The sequence below is a fragment of the Oryzias latipes genome, chromosome 19, assembly GCF_053564925.1.
Source record: "Oryzias latipes strain Hd-rR chromosome 19, Olatipes_Hd-rR_3.1".
Lineage (NCBI taxonomy): Eukaryota > Metazoa > Chordata > Actinopteri > Beloniformes > Adrianichthyidae > Oryzias > Oryzias latipes.
This window is the reverse complement of record NC_136255.1, coordinates 21,064,375-21,091,733: the sequence shown is the minus strand read 5'-3', so window position 1 is coordinate 21,091,733 and position 27,359 is coordinate 21,064,375. Positions and strand designations below refer to the sequence as shown.

The 27,359-nt window shown below is 38.1% G+C and overlaps 1 protein-coding gene across 9 annotated transcripts in view; it reads right to left on the bottom strand.

The window, feature by feature from the left end:
* Nucleotides 1-27,359, bottom strand: part of LOC101164350 (protocadherin-15) — a 231,851-nt gene that overhangs the window by 137,419 nt on the left and 67,073 nt on the right. For all 9 annotated transcript variants that reach the window (XR_013651529.1, XM_020711888.3, XM_078937477.1 and 6 more), the window contains 5 exons: nucleotides 24,331-24,491; nucleotides 22,151-22,306; nucleotides 15,787-15,906; nucleotides 14,836-14,946; nucleotides 12,991-13,161 (listed from right to left, as the gene is read on the bottom strand). Coding sequence is in view for 8 of the 9 variants with exons in the window: in XM_020711888.3 (XP_020567547.1) it covers nucleotides 12,991-13,161; nucleotides 14,836-14,946; nucleotides 15,787-15,906; nucleotides 22,151-22,306; nucleotides 24,331-24,491 (719 nt within the window). In the remaining variant the exon portion in view is untranslated. The remainder of the gene's footprint in view (nucleotides 1-12,990; nucleotides 13,162-14,835; nucleotides 14,947-15,786; nucleotides 15,907-22,150; nucleotides 22,307-24,330; nucleotides 24,492-27,359) is intronic.

Here is a 27,359-nt window from a genome sequence, read left to right as displayed (position 1 = left end):
TTCGATGATGGCATCGTAGAAGTCTACCAGCATCTTTTCAGGGAGGTGAAACTTCTTCAGCTGCCTCAGGAAGTACATCCTCTGCTGGACCTTCTTAGTGATGGAGCTGATGTTCTGCTCCCACTTGAGGTCCTGGCTGATGATGGTTCCCAGGAAGCAGAAGGACTCCACAGAGGTCACCGGGGAGTCACAGAGGATGACAGGGGGGAGGGGGGCTGGGGCCTTCCTGAAGTCCACTGTCATCTCCACTGTCTTCAGAGCATTAAGCTCCAGGTTGTTAGCGCTGCACTATGACACCAGCCTGGCTATTTCACTCCTGTAGGCCAACTCATCTCCGTCAGAGATGAGGCCGATGAGTGTGGTGTCGTCAGCAAACTTCAGGAGTTTGACAGACAGGTGACCAGCTGTGCAGCTGTTTGTGTACAGGGAGAGTAACAGGGGTGAAAGGACACAGCCCTGGGGGGATCCGGTGCTTGTGGTCCGAGTATCTGAGACGAGCTTCCCCAGCCTCACATACTGCTGTCTGTCCGTCAGGAAGTCTGTGATCCACCTGCAGGTGGAGTCAGGCACATTCATCTTGGAGAGTTTTTAATACTAAAGATGTATGAAAGACATACCGAAAAATATGTCTTTCAGTGTTTAACTGGCTGTCTTTGGATTATGCATGCCTGAGTAATGGCCATTCTTACTCCTCATCTCTCTGTTCACTGCTTGCTAATTTACATAGCAGGGGTCCCAGCAGGAGGGGGCGGGGTTGTAACACGACTCCTTCAGCAGAGCCAGGCTGAGAGAGGCTTTGACATGTAAGATGTTAGATGTTAGAATGCTAGATGTTAGAATGACCAGTTCATTGTATATCTATGAAAATATTCAGGGAGCTATGGGACATGTTCAGCTATAGGTGTGTGAAAATTGGTGTCGATTGTTGAAACATAAGTTACCATAAAAAAATGTTTGTTTGGAGTCTAGACAGATTTAACACAGGTTTTTGGATGAAAAAGGATTTTTTATAAATCATCTGTTACACTTTTAAGTCTGAAAAAAATATGGAAGGCAGCAAACACAGATCTCTACCGTTTTTAATTTTTTTGTGCTGATATTTGAAAGATAAGTTATGCAAAAAAATAGGTGTTTGCAGTTTTGCCTAAAAAGACGTTTTCGGACCTTTTTGGATCAAATGTTGTCTAAAAGTTCACCTGTAACTTCAATCATTCTGAATTTTTTTAGGAAAACTAAACCACTTCAACTGTGATCTGCAAGGCAATGGTAAAACTATATTTTTTATGGAACAGCCTGCAGTGTTTCTTGTGGGGATCTTTTCTGCCAGGGCTTGCCGGCTTGGTCGGTGGTTGTTGCTGTTACCAATCCAGTTGATATGGTTCTCCATCTGTGTCTAAGTGATATAATCAGAATCAGAATCGTTTATTGTCATTGTACATGGGGATACAATGAAATTGCAGCAGCCTTGGAGTGAAGGAGTTACATAAAATAAAAATAAAAATAGAATAGAAAAAGAAATACTGTATTTACAACTCTTAACAAAAAATGAACAATATGGACAGAAACTGTTAAATATTAAATATTTGTGAATAAAATAGAAAGGAATTACATGAGTTGCTGTGAGCACAGCTTAATAAATATCAAGTTATTGCACAGTGACCCGGTTAGACAGTCAGGATATTGCACGCATTGTAGTAAAATTAGAGTGAGGTGTGGTTGGTGGACGTATGTGCATTCCGTATGATAATTGCCTATGGAAAAAAGCTGTTTCTTAGTCTGTTTGTCCTGGTTCTGATGGACCTGTACCTCCTTCCAGAGGGCAGCAGTTCAAACAGAGGGAAAGCAGAATGGGTGGAGTTAGTGGTGATGCTAGTCACTCTGCTGATGCAGCGAGACTGGTAAATGTCCTTCAGTGAGGGGAGGGGGCAGCCGATGATCCTCTGCGCTGTCTTTACCACTCTCTGGAGACTCTGCCGTTCTGCTTCAGTGCAGTGGGAAAACCACACTGTGATGCCATAGGACAGAATGCTCTCAATGGTTGAGCGGTAGAACGTTACCAGCAGCTCCTGGCTGACGTCGTTCCTCCTAAGTTTTCTCAGGAAGTGCAGGCGTTGCTGGGCCTTCCTGATGACAGTCATGGTGTTGTTAGACCATGTGAGGTCAGCAGAGATGGTGGTGCCCAGGAGGGTGAAGCTGTGGACCCTCTCCACACAGTTTCCATCGATGTAGAGTGGGGGTGGATCTGTTCTGTTCTGCAAACTGGTGGGGGACGAAGATTGGAGGGAGGGAGTCTTTGATGTGTCCCAGGAGCAGCCGCTCCAGACACTTTGTGATTACAGCAGTGAGTGCAACTGGGCGGAAGTCCGTGAGGAAGGCTGTGGATGAGGACTTTTTGGGTATCGGGATGATAGTGGATGACTTCAGGCAAGCAGGGATGAAAGCCTGAGCTAGCGACAGGTTGAAGATTTTTGTGAAGACCTGGGAGAGTTGATCGGCGCAGGCCCGCAGAACCTTTCCGGGAACTCCATCAGGTCCCGCCGCTTTCCTGGGGTTTACCCTGCTGAACATCCGTGCCATCCGTGCCACGTCCATAAAGGCATTGTTTTTATATTTAGAGCTCTAAGCAACCAAACAGTTGTCTATATAAAAGAGCTTTTACAATTGTGCACTTTTAGCAGGCTGAAAAAATTATCTTTTTAAAATTGCCATTTCAAATTTGGGTTTTAAATTTTGTGTTCCATTTTTCTGTGCTTGTATTGGAAGGATTTGTTATTATTTTGTTTAAAAGTGCTACATATTGTATATACACATAATTTATTTAGAGAAATTTGCTATAGGTTGTGTTTTTTGGTTTTGTAGTTTAATTTCATTGGATTTATATTAAGGAAAAGAAGTTGCAGCATTGATTAAAAAAGGATAAAAGAGACATTTACTGTCTAAGTCTTATGTTACATCTGTAGAACTGTACTGAGAGTTGGGTTTTGTTTTGGAGCACATTCATATGTTTTGTTTGTAAAAAAAAAAAGATAAAATATTAAGTTAATTGCATTTTACATGACTAGAAAAGCAATGATTATTCATAAAAATCTATGAAAGACATACAAAACAAATGAAAAAGCAGTCTGCCCTCCCTCTTGTGTCTAAACTATTGTCACCTCACTTCTGGGTTAGTTAGCATATAAACAGGCAGCTGGTGTGTGTGTGGGGGGGGGGGGGGGGGGTGAAATTTGACTCCAGCAACAGGAAAGATTGAGGAGCAGGCTGCAGCATGAGAAAAAGACTGAACCATGTAAGAGGAAATGACATCCTACAGTTGACCAGTTCATTTTATATCTGTAAAGAATATTCAAGAAGCATTTAGACATGTTCAACTATATGCGTGTTAAACTTGGTGTGGATATTTGAAGCATAAGTAATTTTAAAACACACTTGTTTGGAGTCCAGACGGAAAAAGCACAGGTTTTGGGATGAATCAGGATTTTTTTAAAATCATCTGTTTCACCTGGACTTCTGAAAAAAATATGGAAGGCAGCAAACACAGATCCCTACATTTAAAAAAATAAATGGTGTTGATATATGATGATTAAGTTATGAAAAAAAATAGGTGTTTGTAGTTTTGCCTAAAAAGACGTTTTCGGACCTTTTTGGATGAAATGTTCTCTAAAAGTTCACCTGTAACTTCAATCATTCTGAATTTTTTTAGGAAGCAGTAGCACATAAATGCCTATGAAAGTTGAATTCTTGGTGCTGATAACCTAAACAGAATTTATGCTAAAAATCTTTGTTCAGTCCAAAATTTCATTAAAAAAATCAAGTGATGAAGTTTCTCGTAGACCCTATAGTGTTACATATCAAAGCTGGAGGTTATTAAAGGCATCTAATTCTGAAATCTCAGCTTCCTGAGACAAACGGCTGATTTATAATAAATTTCTATTATTTGGGTGCACATAATCGACCACTTCCTGTTACGCAGGCACCGTCAGGTGTACACCCATGAAACTTTACATGATGAGAGAGGACCCTTCTGAGTATCTCCAGTTTTAATTTCATGCACATCGGACAAAGCAAAGAGAAAATACAGGGCAGAATGTGCCCAATGCAATAACTAGGTGGCGCTATAGAGCTCGTCCAAGATTGTCATATCCATGGGTTCAGAATAGAAGCTTCATCATATCCATTGAATTTCAGTGAGATTGGACAAGGAATGTGCACGTGAGAGCAACTTTTGTGTGCATAGCGAGATGCCCAACTTTGCCGCTCTGTCACGACCACACCCCCGCATTGAAAGTTATGGTTTTTTGTCAGAGTAAACTTCAATGGCTTTTCAACAGGTGGACGTCATTTTCAGGTGTGTCGGCTCATCCTACTCGGAGTAGTGATGCTCCAAGTAAAACATGTCATTTCCTCTTGCCAGCAGGTGGCGCTACACTTTTTCCAGGTTTTTTCACTGCAGATGTGTTCAGAGTCAGACTACAATCATGCACATCAATTTTGGATCAGATTGGATTATGCATGGCTGAGTAATGGCCATTTTTCTTTTCATGGCGTGTTTTCGAAACGACCTCCAATTTTGACGCGCCGCCATGGTCACAAACATCCATAAAAACTTAAAAGCTTTGCAATTTAACATCGGACATGTGTATAGTTTACAAAACCAAAGTTTGGAGTCATTACTCTCAAATCTCTAGGAGGAGTTCGTTCTAGAGCGAGGCCTGCGAATGACCAAAATACAGCAAAAATGACATATTGTCATCAAAATATCAGACTTCCTGTGCGACTGACAGCTTGGTCCCAAGAGACTTTTTTGTAGGTTTCTATCCGATGAACATGCCCTGTTAAAATCAGGTTTGTACTATAAAGCATATGGAGGTGCTCGCGAAAACAAATTTTGCAGGTGGCGCTATCGAGCCATTTTTGTTTACTTATGCCGTTCTCCTATAAAATATGAAATTTTTCGCGACTCCTGATGTGTATACAAAATTTGGTGAGTTTTGGGGTATGTTAAAGGCCTCAAAAAGGCGACGGAAAAGTCGGAAGAATAATAATAATAATAATAATAATAAACCTAACAGATACAATAGGGTCCTTGCACTCCGTGCTCGGGCCCTAATTATAGGAACCAAACCTTTTATGTTTTGTATTTGACTACTTATAAAAGTAAACTTAACGTAATATAAAACTAGTCTTTTAAAGGCACTAAAGTACAGAGAAAAAAAAACTAATCATGGGAATTAACTCAGAATAAGAGTTAATTTTTGACACAATTTAGTGTGAAAAAAACACTGTTGAAGTGTCAAAAATAACACTAAGAATGTCAGTAATGTAACACTATTGCAGAGTTAAAATAGTAACACTTTATAAAGTGTAATTTTAACACTGGGCTGGTGAGGATTATATAAACACTCGCAAAGTGTTAAAATTGACACTATGGGAGTTAAATTAACACTGCTGATTTTGCTGTGTATAGCGATTTTTTACCTACAAGGCCCAAAGCGCTTTACAGTACAGTTGTCGCATTAAAGAAACAGGCAGAGATGGTTAACTGACGGATTTTTATTCGTTCATGTAGCTAAAGGTAAGCAGCAGCAGCAAAGTTCTTCCTGGTCAGGAGCACCTGTGAAAGCACATATATTTAAATGTTTAGGTTTTACAGCAGCTGCATGTCCTTGTGTATGCCTTGTCGAATTGTGGTGACTCGCCTCTGTTTTCTGTGTAAGGAATGGTCGGCAAGCAAAAGAGGTCCCAAGGGGTACAAGAACCTTATTTTGGTTCCTGGGAGGGAACCAAAATCATTGTAAAATTAACAGGGGAGATTTAGAGTAGTGATTTTATTATTTGAGTGAATTTTTGAAATGGTTTAGGAACAGTTAGTGAGTTCTATTTTTGTATGGGGAAATTATCCATTTTTTTGGGGAAACTTTGAATGTATATATTTTAATATTTTGTGTAAATAGGTTATCTGTGGGAACCTGGGTGGTTGGTAGCTCCCAAAGGAGAAATCCTATAAAGGTGGGAGTCGCAATCATTGGGTTGTTGTTGTTGGTTAGCGGTTAGAGCTTGGGGCACGAATGTGAACTGATGGAAGAGAATAGAAAATAAAGTTTGAGCTAAACCCAAGTCCTGAGACTCCGCCTGTGCGTCTACCATGATGATGGCCTTTCGAGACAAGCCAGTGCTGCCTGAAATATTAATCCATGCTTTTATAACATCTAGGATAGATTATTGTAATGCTCTTCTTTCTGGTGTTAAGAGAAATACTATCAACCGGCTGCAGCTTGTTCAAAATTCGGCTGCACACCTTTGAACTAGAACCAGAAAAAGGGGGCACATTACTCCAAGTTTTAAGTCTTTGCACTGGCTCCCAGTCAGCTTTAGGATCGATATTAAAAGGTTCTTTTATTAGTTTATAAAAGTTTACATGGAACTGGACCCTCATTTTTATCAGATTTACTTTTAGTCTATGACCCTCCCAGAGCCCCCAGGTCCACAGGTGCAGGTCTGCTGGTGGTCCCAAAGGTCAGAACTAAAACCCACGGCGAGGCCTCCTTTCAGCACTGTGGGCCTCGGCTGTGGAACAGCCTGAGAACATGAGGGCAACAGCCACTGTGGAGGTTTTTAAGAAAAAAATTAAAACTCGTCTTTTTACTTTTCCACATGTTTTTATTTGATTTTATAAAATTTTAACAACTAATTTTATTTCTTTTGATTTTAATGGTGGAATGTGTATGTGTTGGGTTTTTGTGTGTTTATTAATTCATTTATTTTTATTATATTATTTTTATTTATTTTTATTATTATTTTTATTATTTTTACTGTTTATTATTTTAACTACTATATTTTTATCTTATTTTTTTAGGTGCTCTGTAGCATGAAAAGCGCTATATAAATAAAGTTGAAGTTGAAGTTGAAGAGACTATGAGCTGAACGTGACAATTACTCACCATCAAATTCATGCTACAACAACAAGTCATTGAACTTTTAAGAATTTTTAATGGACATTTGAATAGTTCTGAAAATACTTACACCACGGTTACAAAACCTACATGGTGACTGTAGCTTACTTACATGTTACAATACTTGTCACCTATTTTTACTAGTTTATACTTGCGCAATTTTTTGTTGATTGTTCTAGCTACTTCACATAAATGCTCTGTTAAAGTGCCAAATGATCATTAAATAAGGTTAACCGATCAAAAAAGGGGGACAACCTGGATCCGTTTAATAAATTAGATATTTTTTGATGTGTTACAAAAGTATCACATCAGGACACGGTATCGGCAGATTCTTAAAATCAAATGAATCAGATCGATCGCGGCAACCCTAGTTGAAGGTAGACCAGTGCTGACAGACAGGTGGGGCCGCCCCGCTTCATTAGAAATGGGTTGTGAAAGCTGAATCAGCTTCTTCTGCTGCTACAAATTCAAAGGATCCAACCTTTTCAATGGACCAGCTGACTCCGACTTGTCGGCAGCGTTTTGATGTGCATGTGTGTGTATATCTGTGCGTTTGTCGGTGACCAAGCTGCAGTGATGTTAGCCTCTAGAGCTTTGGAGCTTTCACATTTTATCAGTGTGATTGGGAATCAAACTATTCAATTACTTTCACTCTGCTCTTCACTCATTCCTCACTTCACTTCACTTTCCCATCTTTCTTGTATCACACAGAAATAGCAGCTTGTTGCTGTCTTTTTCATTTCTACCCGTGTCCTAAATAACACTGCCTCCAAATCCATTCGGCTTTCTGTTGGTCAATAAAATCGATGAAAATGCTTCTTCCAAGAGAAGGACCAATTGATGGTACTCTACCACGACTGATTGAGAAAAAACAATTATTGCTGCTGCAATAACTATCCACATAAATTGCTCAACAGCCATGTTGGCTTTGCAATAATTCACCAATGTTTTTGGTGGAGTGGTTTCACTCTTTCACAAGGGCTACGAAAAGGAATCCTCTCTAGGGACAATTTAGAAACAACTGGGACAGTTAAGTCAAAATAAAATTATATGAATTAGACTGATACATGCTCTGGGCTACACAACCTCTCTGACATTCAATTACCTTTTTTTTGGGCAAAAAAAATGATAATTTAGACAATTGTCATTCCTGGGGATGTCAGAGACTGGTGAAAGGGAGTGCAGATAGAAGTCGTGTTATTCTGGAAGTGTTTCACAAAAATGACAAACAAATTCAGTCTCTGGGACAATGGAACAAAAATGCTGTGCAGTCCAGGAAAATGAATTATTGTATTGAAAATGACGCAAATTTTATGGCGCTCACAACACCTTAAGCTACGAACACATGTGACATGCATTCAAAAACGGAACTAGACCCTTAAAAAATTGATACACGTGTCTACATAGACTTCTCATTGGAAGTAGCCGCTTGACCGCGCACAGCAGAGTGCGATGTGACCACAGCCTTTTAAAGCTGAATACCTGCTGTGATTGGTCACATATGTAGATTTGTGATAAACTTACTAAAAAGCTTTTATGAGTGCAGACAAATAATAGTTTTTAACCTATGACTGTGCATAAATGAAAGAAAAATACAGATAGCACATTTAAAATTGTTTTTAAGATTCCACTTCTGGTTTTTAAATGGGTGAATGTCGGTGAATTGAATGGGTGAATTCTTCTTTTTTTTCCCCTCAAGGTTTTCCTCAAAATCAATAGGCCAGCTTGTTACATTTTAACTTTAGATTTTTCTCTGTTACTTTTTTGTTTAGCACTTGTTTATTTTTTTTTGTTATATTTTACGTACTTGTACAGCACTTTGGCTAGTTTTTATTATAAGTACTTTAAAAATAAAGCTGGTTGACTGGTTTTCTGACTGACAAAAAACACACTTAGGTAAATATAAACACCATAAATACAAAAAAAGATTTCCTATTGGTATGTAGGACTTTCCCTTTCTCGTGCAATAACCAGTGCTCAGCTGGCTCCATTTACTTTGGTTTTTAGCCATGCTTCAATAAGAAAGTTAGTTTCGCCCAACAGTTTTTCACAAGTTCTTTTCTCAACTTTATTAGTTCTGATTTCAAAGTTTTAGTATTTGAGTCTAAAACAAAGATAAAAAATAAATCAATAAATTAAAAAAAAACACACGTAAAATGTATTCTACCATCCCCACAGAAAAGTTTGGATGTGCTGAGTTTACTCTGGTTTTTAAACTAAGAAACTACATACAAGCTATGTTACTAGGTGAGGAAGAGGAAGGTTAGATTGCAAGAAATCTTCAAAACAGCTAAAGAATAAAAGATCAGGAACAAGTGTCCCTGTGTGTTATTCTGACTAATTGAAAAATTAAAAACAGATGGTTAGCAATCAGCAATGCATGAGCTCGGTCTCTGACAAAAAAAAAAAAAAAATTTAAGCTTCATTTTAAAGTAGACAAATATTACATAATTTGTATTATAGAAAGTGTACTACAAGCAGCTGTATATCTCCATGGCAATAGTGTCCATAAAAAGGGGAAAAGGTACTCCAGTTTGCCCGACTTTAAGATATTCAAGAAGCCTCCTCTCTTTTCATCTCTGCAAGGTGCGCTGAAGAGATTGGAAAATCTTCCGTCATGGTAACAATCAAGTGAAATTATTTACTTGGAGTCTGCAATAGTGATTTTTCTGTTAAGTTTTGCTTTATGCCATGTTACTCTAATAAAATGTTCATGATTCCCCTTTTTCCAGGTTTGCCATGCAGGATTCAAATGATGTGAAAGTGTCCATACAAAAGTCTCTTTAAACATCAGCAAACATGAGAACATTTCCCTTTAATTTTACATATTCACATTTTTATGCCAACTCGGACTTTTCAAAGGCTTCTTGTAAACACTGTTTAGTTGAAATCAAAGCATTGAGCTCTCAGGTGCCTTGCTTCAGTGAATACAGTTTACATGTCCTCAAATATCCATGCTCATAAAAGATAAGCGTCTGCACATGATGAGCCTCCAAAGAGCAAAACTGGCAAGTGAATGTGTGTTTGAAGGCTAAAGGAAACATCGCAAACACAATATTTCTTTGTACTGCAAGGGGAAAAAAAACAACAATATATTGCTTTCGACCTTTACAAAAACTTATCATTATTATAATTTATGTATTTTTTTTTACTGAAGTTGGTGAATTTGGTTCTTTCAATGGGAGACTGATTTTGTCTGTCCTACTCAGATCTGGCTCCAGAGGAGTTTTGATCGATGGGTTAACTTGTTTTTATGTCATCGTGTTGGGTTTGTGAGAGTCCAGCGGGAAAGAGTGTACACAAAAGGATGATGGGAAGTAAGGGCAGCCTTACTTCGTGCCAACAGTTCCATCCCACAACTCTGAGGCAAATTTCTAATGAACAGTCCTATAAAACGTATAATCACAATTACAAGACCATTGGGATAATGGATCAAAAGAATGGACTTTCAATGTAAATAAAAAAGTAAAAGTGGAGGCTTCTCAAATTATTACTGAGATCAAATTGTGATGAATTGTCTCCCTGAATGCAGCATCACTTTTGACTTCATATTCTCAGCAGGATCTGTTTAATGAATTCGAGTGTTTCTTTCCAGAAAACACTGAGCTGGATAATTTTCACAGCTTAGTTGCTGGGGTCTATCAACTCCAAGGTCATCTGGACCTGCGCTGTTGTTGCCAAAACAGCACTCTGAAACAGCATAATGGAGAGGCGGAGCTGATACCCTCATCCCTGTGGCTCTCGGCTGCACTTCCCTCACTGATGCTGAAGTAGTTTCTGTAGTTTTTATTATTGCTTGCGCATTTCGTGAAATTTTTTTAGCCAACTTTTGATGTAATGCGAAACTGAAACTATACTGTAGTGTCTGTCCTGGGTTGGCCTGATTCATGGATGGGCTCTCTGGGGCTGTGCCTGTCCAAAAGTGCTTACAGGCTCAGTTTGATTGCATGACAAACACTGTATGGATTTGTGTTTTGGTTAGCTTTGACGCTGCAGTTACAGCTACCGCTTGACTACTTGACACATGGAGCCACCAGCACCGCTAATGGTGCAACAAGAAGAGCAGGAATACCTGCAAAACAAGGAGGATGGTGGACCTCAAAGACCAGGTTTGGGTGCATAACAATTAAAAAGATGAGATGGAGATCAAATGATCATGAACATTTTGACCCCATCTGAGCTTTTAAAAGTGCTCGCCTGCCTTGTGTTCTTGCTGCAACCATTTGTTAATAAATCCAGAAAAATAATTATATCAACAATTCTTTATTTTTCTTAGGTAGCATGAATGGACCTGCAACTCTGATCATTTACAAGTTCTTGTTAAGTATGCGTGTGTGGGTGGGGTAGATGCACTGCTGTTTGTTGAGAAGAAGCAGATTTGTCTTGATTATAAAAGTTTTTTTTTTTCCTTTTAGTTGGTGATAACAATTAAATGTGAGAAGCCAGAACCTTTTTGAAGGGCCACTCATAAACAGAATGGACCAGAAAGACCGAGCGATGCATTACGTAAGGGTTAATGGCTGACGAAGTGGAAGCCTTCGCGTCGGACGGTTGCTTCCGCGAAGTGCGTTAAAAAGTAGTAACCGCACACTTCGAAGACCATTAACCCGCTTATACCATGGTCACTTACCAAAGCAATACATATTAACCAGGTTTTAGTCCTTAATTCTTGTTTTTTTTCCGATTTGGATCACTTTTCTCATAAACAGCGTACTATATGTTACGTGTCACGTAACATATAGTACATATATATAACATATAGTCCGCGTCGCGTAGCACCACCGCTGCAGTCAAGATTCGGCGATATATATATGCTGATCGTCCCGATGGGTTGAATAAAGCATCAATTCAGAGGGAAAGTTAATCGCTTACCGCTTGTTTTTGCCCAGATGATGAAGCAAAAGGTTGTTTTACAGAAGCCGGCGCAGTGATACAAATCATTTAAACTAGCCGACCGGAACTTCTTTTTTCACCGTGCGGTTATCAGGTTTTAACGCATACCCAGCAGCCAATCAGAATCGAGTATTCACCCGGACCATGGTATAATGCAATTTTACACACAAAAGAAAAGTCATTTTATATCTTGACATGTAGGAATATTTCAAATTAGTAGAAGTTTACCAATTTATTTTTTAGTTGGAGAAGAGTCAGAGTTGGTTCTATCCTCTCCCGCATCATTTTTCTTTCTCTTCCAGTTGTACATCAATGCTTTCCTATGATACCTGAGAGATATTTTCTTTTTAAGAAAACTTGACCTTTTAGTCCAAGAACCTCAGCTAACTCTTTTTAGCCTACTGGTGGATTATTGATTTAGCTTAGATTCTTGTCAGGTAAACTAAGATCATTCATTCATCTTCTTCCGTTTGTCCCTTTCGGGGTCACTGGGCTGCTGGAGCCTATCCCGGGCCACTTATGGGCGAAGGCAGGGGACATCCTGGACAGGTCACCAGTGTGTCGCAGGGTCACATATCACACACCCATGCACACTCACACCTATGGACAATTTAGAGTGACCACTTAACCTATGAAGCATGTTTTTGGATGGTGGGAGGAAGCCGGAGTCCCCAGAGAAAGCCCACGCATGCACGCTTGCAAACTCCGCACAGAAAGGTCTCCCATTTATGTTCTGTTTCAGGTCCCCCAGCCAGGACTTGAGCCAGGGCCTTCTTGCTGTGAGGCAAAATCGCTAACCACTGCGCCACCATGCAGCCCCGTAAACTGAGATCCTGACCCAAAATCAACTTTTTTTTTAGCTTTGAGGTTCAAAGCTGTAAAAGCAACCGAAAAGAAGTGTGTCATCTACAAAATAACCAAATTCTGTTCTTAGATTCCAAAGATAATGACTGTTTGAAGTAAGTTAGACAGTTTGCAGGGAAAATATTATTAATAAACCTTTCTGCATGATGCAAGTTAATGAATATATGCAACACTGACAAGGAATTAAAAAAACTACCTAAAGCAGCTGCTTGAGATAAGTACAAACTAATAAATACACATGTCAAAAAGATGTTTGATCAAGAATGAGCTTTACACTTACCGGCTCAGTCACTTCAAGTACATTGGCCTTGTAAGTGATGGGATTACAGTCACGGGTGTTTCCTACGAGTGTACAGGGCAGAAACATGGGGCCCAGGTCGTCTCCATCCAGGATGTCTACTGTAAGGGTAGTGGTGGCTGTAAGGCGGTCGCTTGGATAAGGGGCTCGGTCCTGGACAAGGATAAAGAGCAATTTTTGGGGATTTTGAACAATGCAATCCTTGATGTGAAACATTGCCATTTATCTTTATTTTTAGTCACCAAAATGTAGCTTTTTAGGGGGAAATCTCTTTATTTGATAAGTTCTGCAAGATTTGTTATTTTTAATACTGACAAAATCTTTTGAAATTCATTCTACACTTTTTTAACCACAAGCAAAATTTCAAAGATAGTTGAATTGCAAGAGTAGAATATTATAAACACTCACCACAACTTTAACAGTCATTTTAACTGCAGTTAAATAAACCTGACTAGAATGAATCACTCATCTTCTAGAATGCAAATGATTAATTTAGTATTGAGTAGTTCATTATGTGTATTTACAGTCCCCACACTGGACTCCTGGCACAGAGAAGTCAAGAAACAAGCATCAATAAAAATCTTTGTTCTCTGTGAATAAAACACAATGGGTGATATAAAAACATATTTTTTCATTCATGTCTTTATATGTTTATGAATCCACAAAGTCATCACATGCTCAAAAATAATCTGACAATGAAGAAATTATCGACTGAGCCAGAGCATCTTGACTAAAGGCATCCTGAATGCACTTTCATCAATTATTCTCTTGAAAAACCTGCAACGGAAGTACTGTACATGGATTTAACGAGCTCTTTTTTAGCAAAAAAGAAACTTTCTTTGTAACTTTTTTGCTTTTACTGACGACTAAAATGTATTCTGGCTTAAATTCTGTTTGTTGTGCAATATTTGCTCCTCATAGATGCCAATTAATTTTCTTTGAGTCAATGAATAACTTGCGATATTGTTAGGGGAGTCTTGCACACTGACTGTTGAATCTCAACAAAAGCCAATTGTCTGACAAGATTAACCCAATTAGGTTAATGGAGGAAAAGTAATTGGATGAACCATCTGTTTATCTCCATTTAATCAGAAGAATACAATGAAAGTAATCTTTTTACCTTTTCACTAAACGAACCCTTCCATCTTGTCCCACATAGGAATGAGTTAAATGTCACATTACGAGAGTTTTATTTATATTCTGCCAGGTATGATGAGACACAATTCTTATCAAAATGTCCATCATCAGTTGTGATATTTTCCATATAATTCACATCCTTTAATGTCTGCATCCAGTAGTTCTATGTTGGTGGATTTAAGCCAATTCACAGGACATATTTAATGAGCTTCCTGTAACGTTTGGAGGGGTGGTGTCTGCATTAAAGTGCTATGACAATGTTTGACATTTGCCAAATGAGACAAAAGTTCACATTTTCATTCAGTTTAACCAAAAATAAAGAGCAAAAAAATATTTGTGACTGTAATTATCATACTAATGAAATATGTTGTGCATTTATTCAAAATCAAATTAAGGTGTATAATGTTTTGCAATAAATTTGTAATAACGTTTTCTACTCAAACTACCGTAGTTTTTATTTTCATAAGATTCTCCATTAAATAGTCAAAAATTCAACTTATCTTTCTACAAGGCTGTTCTAAAATTAATTTAAGGTTTTATTCAAGGGAGCATTAATAAGGTCAAACATCACCTAAATCTAAAACATGTATGTGTACAGTTTTGATCTTTATGTTTTGTTTATTGACAAATCAAGCAAACAAATACCCAGAGATTGAAAAAAAAAAGTAAAAGAGGAAGAGAAAAACTTACGTTTGCCTGTATGATAACCAGGTATCGTGTTATGTCCTCATAGTTGAGTCTTTCTCGGAGTACTACAGACCCGAATAATGTTAGTGGAATGTCAAATGTTCTGTTGGCTGTCTGAAAAACATACAGAAAAAATGAGCAACACAAAGAAAATAAAATGCCAGAAAAGTGGTTTGGGCATAAAAAACATAGTTTGTGTCATATAATTTTAAACACAATGTTTGCAATTATTTAGCTTAACAGTCTTGTCTATAAAGCTCAGAAAAAAAAAAAAAAAAAAACAGACATACGACAAGGTGTGAATCGTTCAATGCAAAGTTTTATTAACCTATAAAGGAAAGCATTCGCTATTTCAAATAAATTGCAATTATGAATGCACACTATCTTTTTTTTAGGCCAGTTTAAATTTATGTAAGAAGAAAGATGGGGAATTGGTGCCTCATTATGCAAACACTTATGCCCATAAATAAAATACTCTCTTTCTTTCACAATATTTCCAGGGAAATTAAACTAGCTACAGGATAAGAAATGATCTCTACAGCATTCTTCAATATATACTTGTCAAATCATACAGGCTTTTCCTCGGTTTGCATTGCACACAAGGAGAGTTCATTTATTTAGACCTATGGCAGAGTCTATAAAAATCCAGTTGAAACTATAGTCAAGATTTGTACAGCTTTGTTTTTGAAGATTTTCTTTAAACACATTCTTTTATTTTGAAGGAACTTCAAACCAAAGTACACAAATGCTAAATTTCTATTTTAAATATACGTGACTCACTTTGCCTAAAGGTTAATTTTCATTTATGCAATAAAGATGGATGAACAAAACCTTTATAGAGTCAAACTTTTGCTGCCGTTGGTTTATTTCATCCTGAAATCTGATTACTTCTCAGCTGTAGTAATGAGGTCTTTATACTGCCTGAATTAAGCAAGAGACAGATAATTAACTCACTGGGTCTTTGGGGTTGTACTGGATAGTGTACTCTATCTGACCATTGGGACCATCATCAATGTCTGTTGCTCCGTTGTTTCCAGAAAAACCAGAGAAGATGGTTGTTCCTACAGGAGTGAGCTGCAAATAAAGCACAGTCGTACAATTTTAGCAAATAGGCCAGCAAGAGATAAAACCACAATGATATACACTTAAAAAAGAAAAAGCTTCAATCGAATTTTTTCCCCCCGCAATTTCTGTCGGCATAGGCACAGATGAAGAAAGAATTCAATGAAAAATTCACATGCATGGTACTTCAACAGCTGTACTCGGCTCCTACTGTTTTACAAAGCAGAGAGAAAATGTCGGACATTATTAAATTTCTTGTGTTCAAAATGGGGTGAGGGATTATCAGCTACAAACAGTCACTTTTAAGTTGCACTTGAAATGTAACACACAGAGCATTGAAGGGATTTATTTTTCTAGTCTTTTTTAAACAAATAAATGGATCGACCCATGTGATTAAAGAAGAATCGTTGATGACCTGAATCCTCATAGTTCCAAACATGTACGTGTCAAAACTAATGATAGCAATGGTTAAAAGGTGCAGCCATGATTCAGTGTTGCCACTCAAGACAGATCAAAATAGAAACAAATGTGTTCATTTGTCTTTTAAATAAAAATAAAACTTAGTTTGGCGAAACCAAAAGACTTAAATACATCTTTATATCGAATCTCAACCAAAATTAGTGACTTTAGATTCAAATAATCATCACTGACCAATGACCAAAAAATATCTAATATGAAATTTAACAACAAAAACTCAGATAAAAATCGTTCTTTTGGTGTTTTTAATAAATTCTTGAGGCATTTTTCTGATTATGGAAAACAAACCAAAAAAATTAAATATTATATTTCCGAGAACCATATTTTTTGGAGTATAAGTCACATTTTCTTGCATAGTTTGGCCAGGGGTGCGACTTTTGTATGATTTATTAAAAAAAAAGTTTAATTCAAAAGTTGTTCAAAAGTGACACAGACGATGAAGAACTCAATGATGTAGTGATTTAAAGTGATATAAAGAGTTTAGTTGACTTGTTAGAATGTTCTTTATACTATGGTTACCTGAGTAGTTGTCCATATGTTGCACAAATAAACTAGACACTTATTACGTCCTCTATTCTCAGTCAATATTCCTCTCCTCTATTCTTGATCATCATCTTAAGCATTTACTTTTCCATGCCTCTGTTTTTTGCAATGCAATCATGTGTTGTCCCTCTTTCCCGCTCTCCCGGAGGGAAGTGGGAGTGATTCCAGATTGCTCCTGTCCTTGGCCGTGGACCTCGCCTCTGGCTCATCTCATCCCCCAGTTCCATCTGGATGAAGCCCATTCCCCACACTAATCAAACATGTAGTTGTAGAGTTCCTGTAGATGAGTTAATTCTTCTCTAAGAGTTCCAGTACATCGCCTGTCCTTCCTGGGAGAGGATCCCTCCTTCATGTGGACATCCCTGAGATTTCTTCTTTTTTCCCCCCTGGAATCTGTTTTTTGGTTTTAGGAGTTTTTCCTTACCGAGTAGGAGTTTCTAAGGGCAGGAATGCCCAGTTTATTTTGTTTAGTTTAGTTTACCATTCAGCTATTGTATTTTATAACTGATTTTCTTTGATCTTTTATTAACAATTGTGAAGCCCGTTGAGACAACTGTGGTGTATTATTGGGCTATTTAAATAAAACTAAATTGAAAATGGATTGAACTTATTCAATTTATGACTCACAAGGCTAAATAAGGTTATGGTAGTGAAGCGTGGCCATACTTGGTCTTCTATTGTTATCTGTTACAATATTATAATATCCTGTTTTTGTTAAAATACATTTCTTCCAAAAGTGTGACTTATACTCCACCGTGACTTATACATGATTTTTTTTCTCTATTTTGCATTTTTTGCGTTTGCAACTTTTACACCGGAGTGACTTATAGTCCGATAAATGTGGTATTTCTTTATCAAAATTGTTGTGAATCGAAGAAGGAAAAAAAAACTGTTTGAAAAAGAGCTTGTTTGAGAAGTAGAAAATACGCCAGGTGGGCCATAAGCCCCCTGCTCCTAACTCAGCAATGGGTAGGGATTGTGGACGAGGTTGCTCCGTGGCAACAGCCCCGCCCCCAACTCAGAGGCAAATTTTAAAGAACTGCCGCTCTGCAGGAAATACGACGGAGTTTTAGGGCCACGGTGAGGAAAAAAAATTCTGGCCAACGTGGCGAGATTAAAGTCGTCATGTCGACTTTAATCTCGTCATGACGAGAAAAAACTCAACACAAAGTTTCGAGAAAAAACTCGTCTTGTCGAGATAAAAGTCGAAATTAAGTTTCTAGATTAAAGTCGCAATGTTGCGCGCGAGAGAAAAAAACTCGTAAATTTACAAAATTATTGTGGAAGTGAGCATGCAGAGCAGCAGGTGAACGCCGTGCAGCAGCAGAGCAGACCGACTAAACTCAGTTGAACAGGTGAGCTGAATGTTTATTGATAACGTTCCAAATATCAAGAAGCTCATTTGATTGATTTACAATTCATTAAAGTTTTATTTATTGATGGTTGGTTTGCAGGATCACTGCAGCCCGATGAAGCCGTCATCGGGTGTCCCTGCAGCTGTTTGCTTGAATCCTTTCTTCCTCCAACAAAGACCAGATCTCTATGTTTGTGTGATGCTTCCGTATGAGGAGGAGGAGCACTTTTTGCCTTTTTCAACGTTGTAATGCTAATATATAGGACTATTTTCATTCATCTTTGTTTTTTAATGATCAAACGGGTCGCTTCATCTGCAGGAGGCGTATGTAACACCGTTTACTTCCGCATTGATGATCGGATGACAGATTCATGACGTAATGTGACAGATGAACTTCAGGTTATGTGAATGAAAAGGAGAATAAAGGCTGCAGCGGTCCTCTACACCCAAAAGTGTCTCTGAGCTCCTTATTTTACAAATGACACTCCGTTTTACCGACACTGAACCCCGGAAAGACTGCTCCACTGACAATAATCTGATTTTGAATCGCCAAAAGGTTCAGAATCTCTTTGTTTTAAACCTATAATCCGGAAATAAAAGCTTCACAAAAGGCACCACATATTTCATCTTCAAGCTAGGCTCCGATAAACAGACAATTTCGGTGTTTTCTCCTTTTTAATCTATGAATTTTTTCCCGTAAATTTACGAGTTTTTGGTGGCCATAAAACTCTGTCGTAAACTCTGAAGTACAAAGCCACTAGCTCACTAACATTAGCCATAACACTGAATACTCCTGAAAGACTCAGCTTCACTTCTCTCGCGCAACATTGCGACTTTAATCTCGAAACTTTATTTCGACTTTTATCTCGACAAGACGAGTTTTTTCTCGAAACTTTGTGTCGAGTTTTTTCTCGTCATGACGAGATTAAAGTCGACATGACGACTTTAATCTCGTCATGTTGGCCAGAATTTTTTTTCCTCACCGTGGCCCTAAAACTCCGTCGTAGAGGAAATGACCTTGAAAAGACACAGGTTTTGTGATTCTTAGTTAAAAACAGCATATTCCTAGACTGGGAAGACTTTTAAGCTAGATCAAAAGATGATTAGAGTGGGGTTTTAAGAATTGTTCCTTATAATAAGCCTTTTCAGTCGCCAGGCACTGGAGGACCTTGCCTCATAATCTCTTTTCCAACTCTTTCCAAATGTGCTCAATAGGATTAAGGTAAAAGCTGTGTGTGAACTGGTCAAGGTCTTCCACACATATCCTATCCAAGCATGTCCTTTTAAACCTGGCTTTGTGTGGGGGGCTCAGTCATACTGGAATAAAACTGATCTCCCCAAACTAGATCCCCGAATTTGGAAGCCTTGCATTTCTGTGCTTAAGCATCCAGACTGCTACACTTTAGGTAAGGGCCTGCTCCAAACCATAAGAAAAGCAGCTTCCCATAATGATCCATCTTGGTCAAAAATCAGAACAGCTGCAATGCTTTCAAGCAGGAATCATTGTTGCGTGAATCGGATATGTGCTACCATTTCAAGCAGAGAAGCATGTAGAGCTTGGACCTGCAGTGAGGGCTTCCTACATTTGCTTGAGCATAATGCCCATTCTTCTCCAGTCTTCGGCTATAAATATATCGATGAAGCATTAGTGCTTTAAGCACACATGAAAATTTGTAATATGGTTGTTATAAGGTTAGGGAAAACTATATAACTTGTTGAGTAATTAGAAAGCTATGATGTTACCCAAGTATGCTTGAAGTTACTGAGATGTTACGAAGTACGAAGGTAGATTCACAAAAGCGAATACAGACTGCACAGATTTTTTAAAACTCAATTTTAAACTTCGTTTTAAGAGACCTGTTGCAACATTCTATATACATGACATTTAAGGTAACAAAGAAGACAACAGTTTCATGTTTAAGTCATAAACACGATTTTCTTCTCATGGAGATGAGGATTGAAATCCTGTTACAGGTAGTTCAGTTTGTCCACTGTAAAGCTTCGTTCACACCACCATGGACAGCGCCATTCAAGAGGCCCCTTCCAATGAAAAGACTATGTCAAGGGTGTCAAACTCCAGGCCTCGAGGGCTGGCTCCCAGCTGGTTTTCCAGAAATCCTTCCTTATCTGCTGTTGATTACCAAGATCAGGTGTGTCTAGCCAATAAGGAGCTTCAATGGTAGGTTGGTTAGAAAACTTGAAGGACACTGGCCCTGGAGGCCTGTATTTTAAAACCCATAGTCTATGTAAACACATACGTTCATAACTCATGCGTTCACACGTTGCTACGCAAGTTTACTTGCAAGTTTCTATGCAAGTTTCTGTGAAGGTTTCTACAACTGTTTTCCGGCTCTACATACAAAATGCCAGCCTTTGAAAGTTAAACCAGATAGAACTTTGACCAATCAGGGACTCGGATTTTGCAGTGACCTAAGGGTAGCGTCCTTTTTTATTCACGCAACTGTTTGAAAATTGATCATGGAGGAAGCATTACTAATTGCGGTTTGTGCCCGGCTAGAATTATACTACAACAACTCTTTCATTTATCAGAATAGAGCTGTGAAAGAAAAAGTCTGGAGCAAGATTCACCAGATTTGCACCGCTTCGACACTTCGTGCTAATTTTCTTTCCCACTGTATATATGCTAGTATCAGGTAGCAACAGTCCAGTGTGAACAAAATCTACTAAACAGAGTTCTTAAACGTGTGTTCCATCCCTGAATGTAATATAAGTGTTTTGGCAGGACGCTGTTTGCACAACACCAGATTTTGTTCCCTTCAATATATCACTTAAAACAGGTGTGAAAATTCACCTGAACTCTGCTGCAAACAAAGAACGAAACCTTGGTATGCTTGTCATGTAATTATCAGCAACAACAGACTAAAAAAAGCCTGGATTCGGGGGGGGAATTACCGGTAGATGTTTGGAAGCGGAAAAGGAAGCTGTCTGAGAAAAGCCGTATAAATCTGAATAAATCTGTTTGTGGTGTGATATTATCGCACAGGTCTGAATAACTACAAGCACTTCTTCACGTTTTTTTTTTTTACCATAAAAATAAGTTAATTGACTATGGCTTGACAGAAAACACCCTTCGCACTTTCTAAATTGTACAGTAGATATTGTTAGTGAATGGAGGGAAAGATTTCACTACAGATTGATGCGGTATAAGAAGGAAGAAAAAACAGACATAGTTAGAGCGGCAGAGGAAAGGTGGGGATGTGGAGGAAAGGTGAAAAAAATGAGGAGCTGGGATTTATGAGGGGGCGTTAAGTTCGAGTGGGGGGGGGGGTGCATAGCGATGCTGTGAAAACAGAGGAATAAGTGTGAGAGGGAAAAAAAATGTAGTTGAAAGGACAGATTGAGTTAGACAGGCTGCCAAAGACTGTATAATGATATATTCAGCTAGGTCTCCTTGGGTCTGTGCTGGCAGCAAGCTGCAAGCAATCCTTGTCCAGCTTAAGCATGAACTGCCTCTGGGTGATTTTTTTTCTTCCTCAGAAACCAGAATACACACTAACTGTAGGAGTGTCATTTTGAAGATATATTCTGAAAGCCATAGGACGACAGGCTTACCATGACTGGCCAAAAACTTTTGCATCACTTCTCAACTTGTTTGGCTACAAAAAGACAAATGTTATTTAAAAAAAAAAAAAAAAAAGCATCCAAACTCTCTCAAAATGTTATTTTAGCGCTTTTTTTTCCTCCGCCAGTTCAAGCTAATTAGTTTCCCACAATAATATACAGCAGTCAGTAAGAACCATAAATTTCAAAGGGGGAAAATAATTTAGCTGCAAGGGAGCACAACATTTTTAATAAATTCCTTAGCTGTAAACATGTATAAAAAACCTCTGCATGGTTCTGCTTGTTACATCTGTGTCTTACCTCACTAATGGAGACATAATATCTTGGCTGCTGGAAATGGGGCGTATTGTCGTTGCGGTCCCGAACGACAATACGGACTTCGTGTAAAATCACAGTGCCAATCAGTTCGTTGGTACACTGAACCTGGACCACAATGGAGTGAATGTATGATGGAGGCTGCAAAATAAAAGATTACATTTACAAAAGAACTGTGCAGAAAAAAACATTTATATACCCTACTATTCAGTATGAGTCAAAATGCCTGATATTTACCAGATATAAAGAAAAAAAAACATCTTAATTTTCACCAAACAAGAAACGGTCATGAAATATCCATTTAAGCAATATTCTAATTTTAGATCAGATTCAAATCTATTAATACATATACCTTTAAATAAAAAAATATGAGTAATCATGTTTATGACATTTTCTGGAAAATATCTTCTTTTTCACTCTTGAGTGCCAATTAGGATTATTTGGGTTTTCAATCTTTTTTTTTTTACAGAGATGTGGATTTCACATCTCATCATTACAATAAATTAAATCAAAATTCTTACAGTTGTACCTCACTAGTTTCTAGATTGCAACAGATTCAACAGGATTAATGGAGTTTCCAAAAGCCCTTAAGGTTGTAATCGTTTTCCTCTGCAAGTGAACCCTGGTGCAACTCCCTACTGTGATACTGCAAGTGGGTTATCCAGGATAAAAACAGATTGCAATATATCAATGAAGTGTGAGTCAAAAAAAGCTAGGTTTACTTCTGCATTTTTCCTTGTTTCCATGTTTTGGGCAACATCACCAAACAAGGAACTACTATCACCACAGAGGTTTAAGTTTTAGGAGTAAAGGAAGAACAAAATAAAGGTTAAACATTTTTCAGCAGTCCTTATCCAATTGAACTAAATAAAAAATCAACCACAGCACATGTTGCGATGACTGGGTGTATTTATTACTGGCAAGCGCATGAGATATTTCCAAGGGACCAGTAAAGTCCTTTGTACTTTTGTACACTTATTTTAGTTTGATTTAATGTTGAAAATAATAATCTAATATTGTTAGTTCATCCGAAATGTAACTCTGAGAATTGGGCAGAACGGTTGGTAAGCCTCACTTCCCATCATGGCTATGTTTACATATTCTCCCACTAGTTTACATCCACTTATAACCCCAACATAACATTAGCGGTGCAACAAAAATGATGAGCAAGATCAGAGCTATCCAGCCGCCAAATTGTGAACCAGATTTCATCTTGGACGAGAAAAACAAAGATGTACATAAATCCAGTTGTCATCAAATGGATGCATCACAATGGAGCAGAGCAGGGAACTTGTTGCTCATTGTAGACTTTATGTAACAATTACAAGCTTTTTCCAACTGTTTTGTCTGCTCATAATTCACAATGAGGCAGTTTAATCTTATTTTCCTTCGTATATGTCTTCAATATAAAAACATGTTAAAAACATGATTTTCATTAGAGTGGGTCTTTAAGGAGTCATACAAAAAAAAAGAAAAAAAAGTTACATTATTTACACTAGTTCAAGACTAGCTCAAAGCTATTTAAAAGGTTTATTCCGAATATTTCCCAATTGTCATAATCCAAGTCAATTCAGTCCACTCTAATGTTGCTAAATTGTCTCAACTGTGTTTAGATGACAGCCTACATGTGCAGCTGTGAGTTGACTCAGTTCAGGAAGTTCTAGTTATGGTAGAAGAAAATAGACACAGCTACAAACTCTGACGAACATTATGCTCATTAACCATAAAGTGAAGTGGAGTTAGAGAGAACATTTAAAATACAATATAAGTAACCAAGATGAACTCTTAAGAAAGCAAGAGTGAGCAAACAAGGACACAGAGTGGACTGTATGGGAGCCTCTTAGAGCTTCTTTACAATCCATGTCTTAACAAATGCTGCTAATTAAGATAATTAACACAAAGAAGCTCATGTAGGGGCTCTTGAGACTTTTGTACTGCCAAGGATGATAGGAGTGCAGAGAGGCTAATGGAGATGTGCAACACTGATGCACACCATCCACTTTCAGATCAATTTTAGACAGGTGTGTGGCCTTTTATCTGAGCCAATTATGTACAGTGAATATGATCAGCCACATTACACAACATTGAAACTTGGAAAGGTCTGCAAATGTTCTGTACTCATTAACTACAGTGGGGGCCAAAACAGAGTTATCAGGCTGGCTTACGTCTCTGTCCAGAACCCGTCCGGTGCTGTTCAGGTAAAGTGCCTGTTTGGAAGGGTCGAGAATCACCCAGTAGTCGTTGTTTTCCTTTAGCGACAGGGAGATCGTTCGATTCGGACCCTCGGCCACACCATTTATTTGCATGTTCTCCACCAGCAGTGTTCCTGGAACAAAAGAGAAGAAAAATATATGTGTATATATGCAACATCCCCAGAAGCAACTTCGGAGGGAAAATAAATGGATTCACTTCTGCTTCCATGCCGCAACAGACCAAGCAGGTACGGTCGGCGTCACATTTATTAATAAATAGAACAAAAGGATGTCCTCTGTTTGCCATCATGTTCGTGAATTTACTGTAGACCCAGTAATTGTTTAAAGGCTTGTGACCAAAGTCAGAAGCAATCAAAGAAGTGAGCCTGAATGAGTAAGAAAATGTACACAGGATGATGACTTTATCCCCTGTTTTCTGCTGCTTTACCTATTGCTGTAAAACCCGCCTCTACAAATAAAGTAAATGAAGACCTGCCAACAAACCCCTAAAAGAAGTGTAAGAAAATAACTAAACACATGGCCATCTGTGATGGAAGTGCACTGAAATTGCATCTAATATTTAAAGCCATGTTCACACCACTTTCGGCATCACGTGTTTACCCCTTGTGCTATCTTAGATGTCCCCACCCTTACATTGACGTGTTCTCCCTACCATGACAAAGGTGGATAAAGGTGGAAAGATTTCATGTAATCCGTGGACACCAGTGAAGATCACAAATCATTGAAGAAAAAAGGTTCAGTGCACTGTCTAGTGGGTCTAGATGACCCAACTCCCAATGTTAAAGTGCCTAGGATAGCACAAGGGTTACGTGGCCACTTTCACTAAAACGTCTATGTCTAGGTGTGTATATGGGTATCTGCATTTGTACTCATTAGAAGGGGAATAGGACTATAATAAATAGTAGGTGCACTATTGTACTAATAAGTTTGGTCTAGGGTTATATATAAGGCTTTTACTTTGTCTCACTCCCTTTCCAATATTTCTTGGTTTTTATGTATTTTTTTCATCTTTTCCCATTTTTTTTCTGTATCATTCTTATTATATTTCAGGCTTTTGCATTCAAAACTCTCACATTAATCCATGGCTACGAACATTTTTAAGTCTGTTTTCAGGCTCTACGTAAAAAATAAAATGCAGCCGTTGAACATACTTTGAATTGTTGAATTTTTTATTTTAATTGTAAGGCCTTGTTCTCAATTTTTTTAAAATTTATTTATTTATTTTTTATTTATTTATTTATTTGAATTAGGACAGTGCATATTAAACAATGTTTCAGCAGCTGCTTTAACATAAATATGCCAGAGTTAGCACAGGAGCCAAATTTCATCCGTTGTCCTAGGGCAGGATAAAAAGTTCAACAATTACATTAACAACACAATAAAATAGCACAATATTAGAGGTATAAATACTTACAACGTTATTACAATAAAAAGCAAGTCTAAAAAAAGTCCAAGAAAGTCACAGAAAAACAACAATAACTAATGTCTGCAGGACTGGTTTGTTTTCAGCCATTTTTTAAGAGCTGTTTGGAAGGTAGGGTAGTTTTCACAGTTCCTAATGTGCTGTGGCAGCGTATTCCATAACTCTGTGCCTCTGATTGACACCACAGTTTGGCTGAATTTAGTCCTGCGCCTTTGAACATTACAGCCCCCTCGAGTTAAAGCCCTGGTGCCTATTCCAACATTTGTTTTTTTCCTTATAAAATCTAACAAGGGGGCGGGGGGGCTGACTATTTGCACCTTAGACATGTAGGGTCCTTGGTAAGGGGGGTGCTTGGACATCACTGCCAGCAAGCAGCAGATGTCCTCCTAGCACCCTACCCGCCAATTTTAACCGCACCTTAGACACTTAGGGCCCCTTGGTGGGGCCCTAAATGTCTAAATAAAGGGGGGGGGGGCAGCCCATTAAAAACTTTAAAAATGAGAGGCATCCATGTACATTTTATACAACTTTATCCTCATATGTTTGTTTATTTCTTTTCATTTATGAATGAGAACGCTCTAACTCATCTAGGTCACACAAGCTTTGGATTTCTGTTCTTCAGAGCAACTAAACACTGTCATTTCACTTGCTCTAAAGAACAGAGATCATGCACTTTGTCAGATGGTCGGTGGAATTGATGTGCTAAACATATTTGTAAGTTCAAGGGCGATTTCATGGGAACCCTGATATGCTCAGGGACTGGAAGATTTAAATCCGGGTAAAGGGTAATGGTTTTTCACTAATTTTGGCTCAATGTGGTGCAATGTGATTACCAGAGTATTGTTTGTATAAGTCTAAAACATTAGAGTTTGAGATTTTGACTTAATTGCTGATAAATTTGCTGTAGACAAAGATCCACGAAGAGGACTCTGCATTCGAAGAATGTTTGAGTTTTGCTTAGTTTTATTTTCTGTCACAACCCATTTGCAGAACGTCTTTAAAAAGCCAATTTTCCAGAATCTTTCAAGTTCAAAATAAATCTGTGAAAGTGCAGCCAACATGAAAATGCATAAAAACAAGATGAAAAATTACAATAGTATTTCACAAGACTGGGAGGAAAAGGCAAAATACTGTCAAAAACATCCAACAACGTTGGTAATTAGTTTGTTGAAAGTGAAGCACATTTTTGTAATCATGGAGAAAAACAACTTTTTACAATTTAACAGATTTTCCCAGATGCCCTTTTTCAAAGCAACTTTTGGATAGTGGAAATACATGTCTTACTCAAAAACACATTGACTAAAGGGCCTTTATCATGTTTTTCTTAAGCCTTTAGAGTAAAATATATATCCATACATATCATAATATATTACTTTTGGCACACTAAAGAAAGATTGTTTATGAAATATTAGTTATTTTCGAGAGTTCATTTTATAACCCGAAAGTCAGAGGCCTCGATCTCTGTGGCACCTCCTTTCTCTCCTTCTGGTTGCCGCCCATTTTATGACCTACATTCGGCCTTGTCAGCATGTCTGGGTTTCGCCCAATGAAAGCAAAC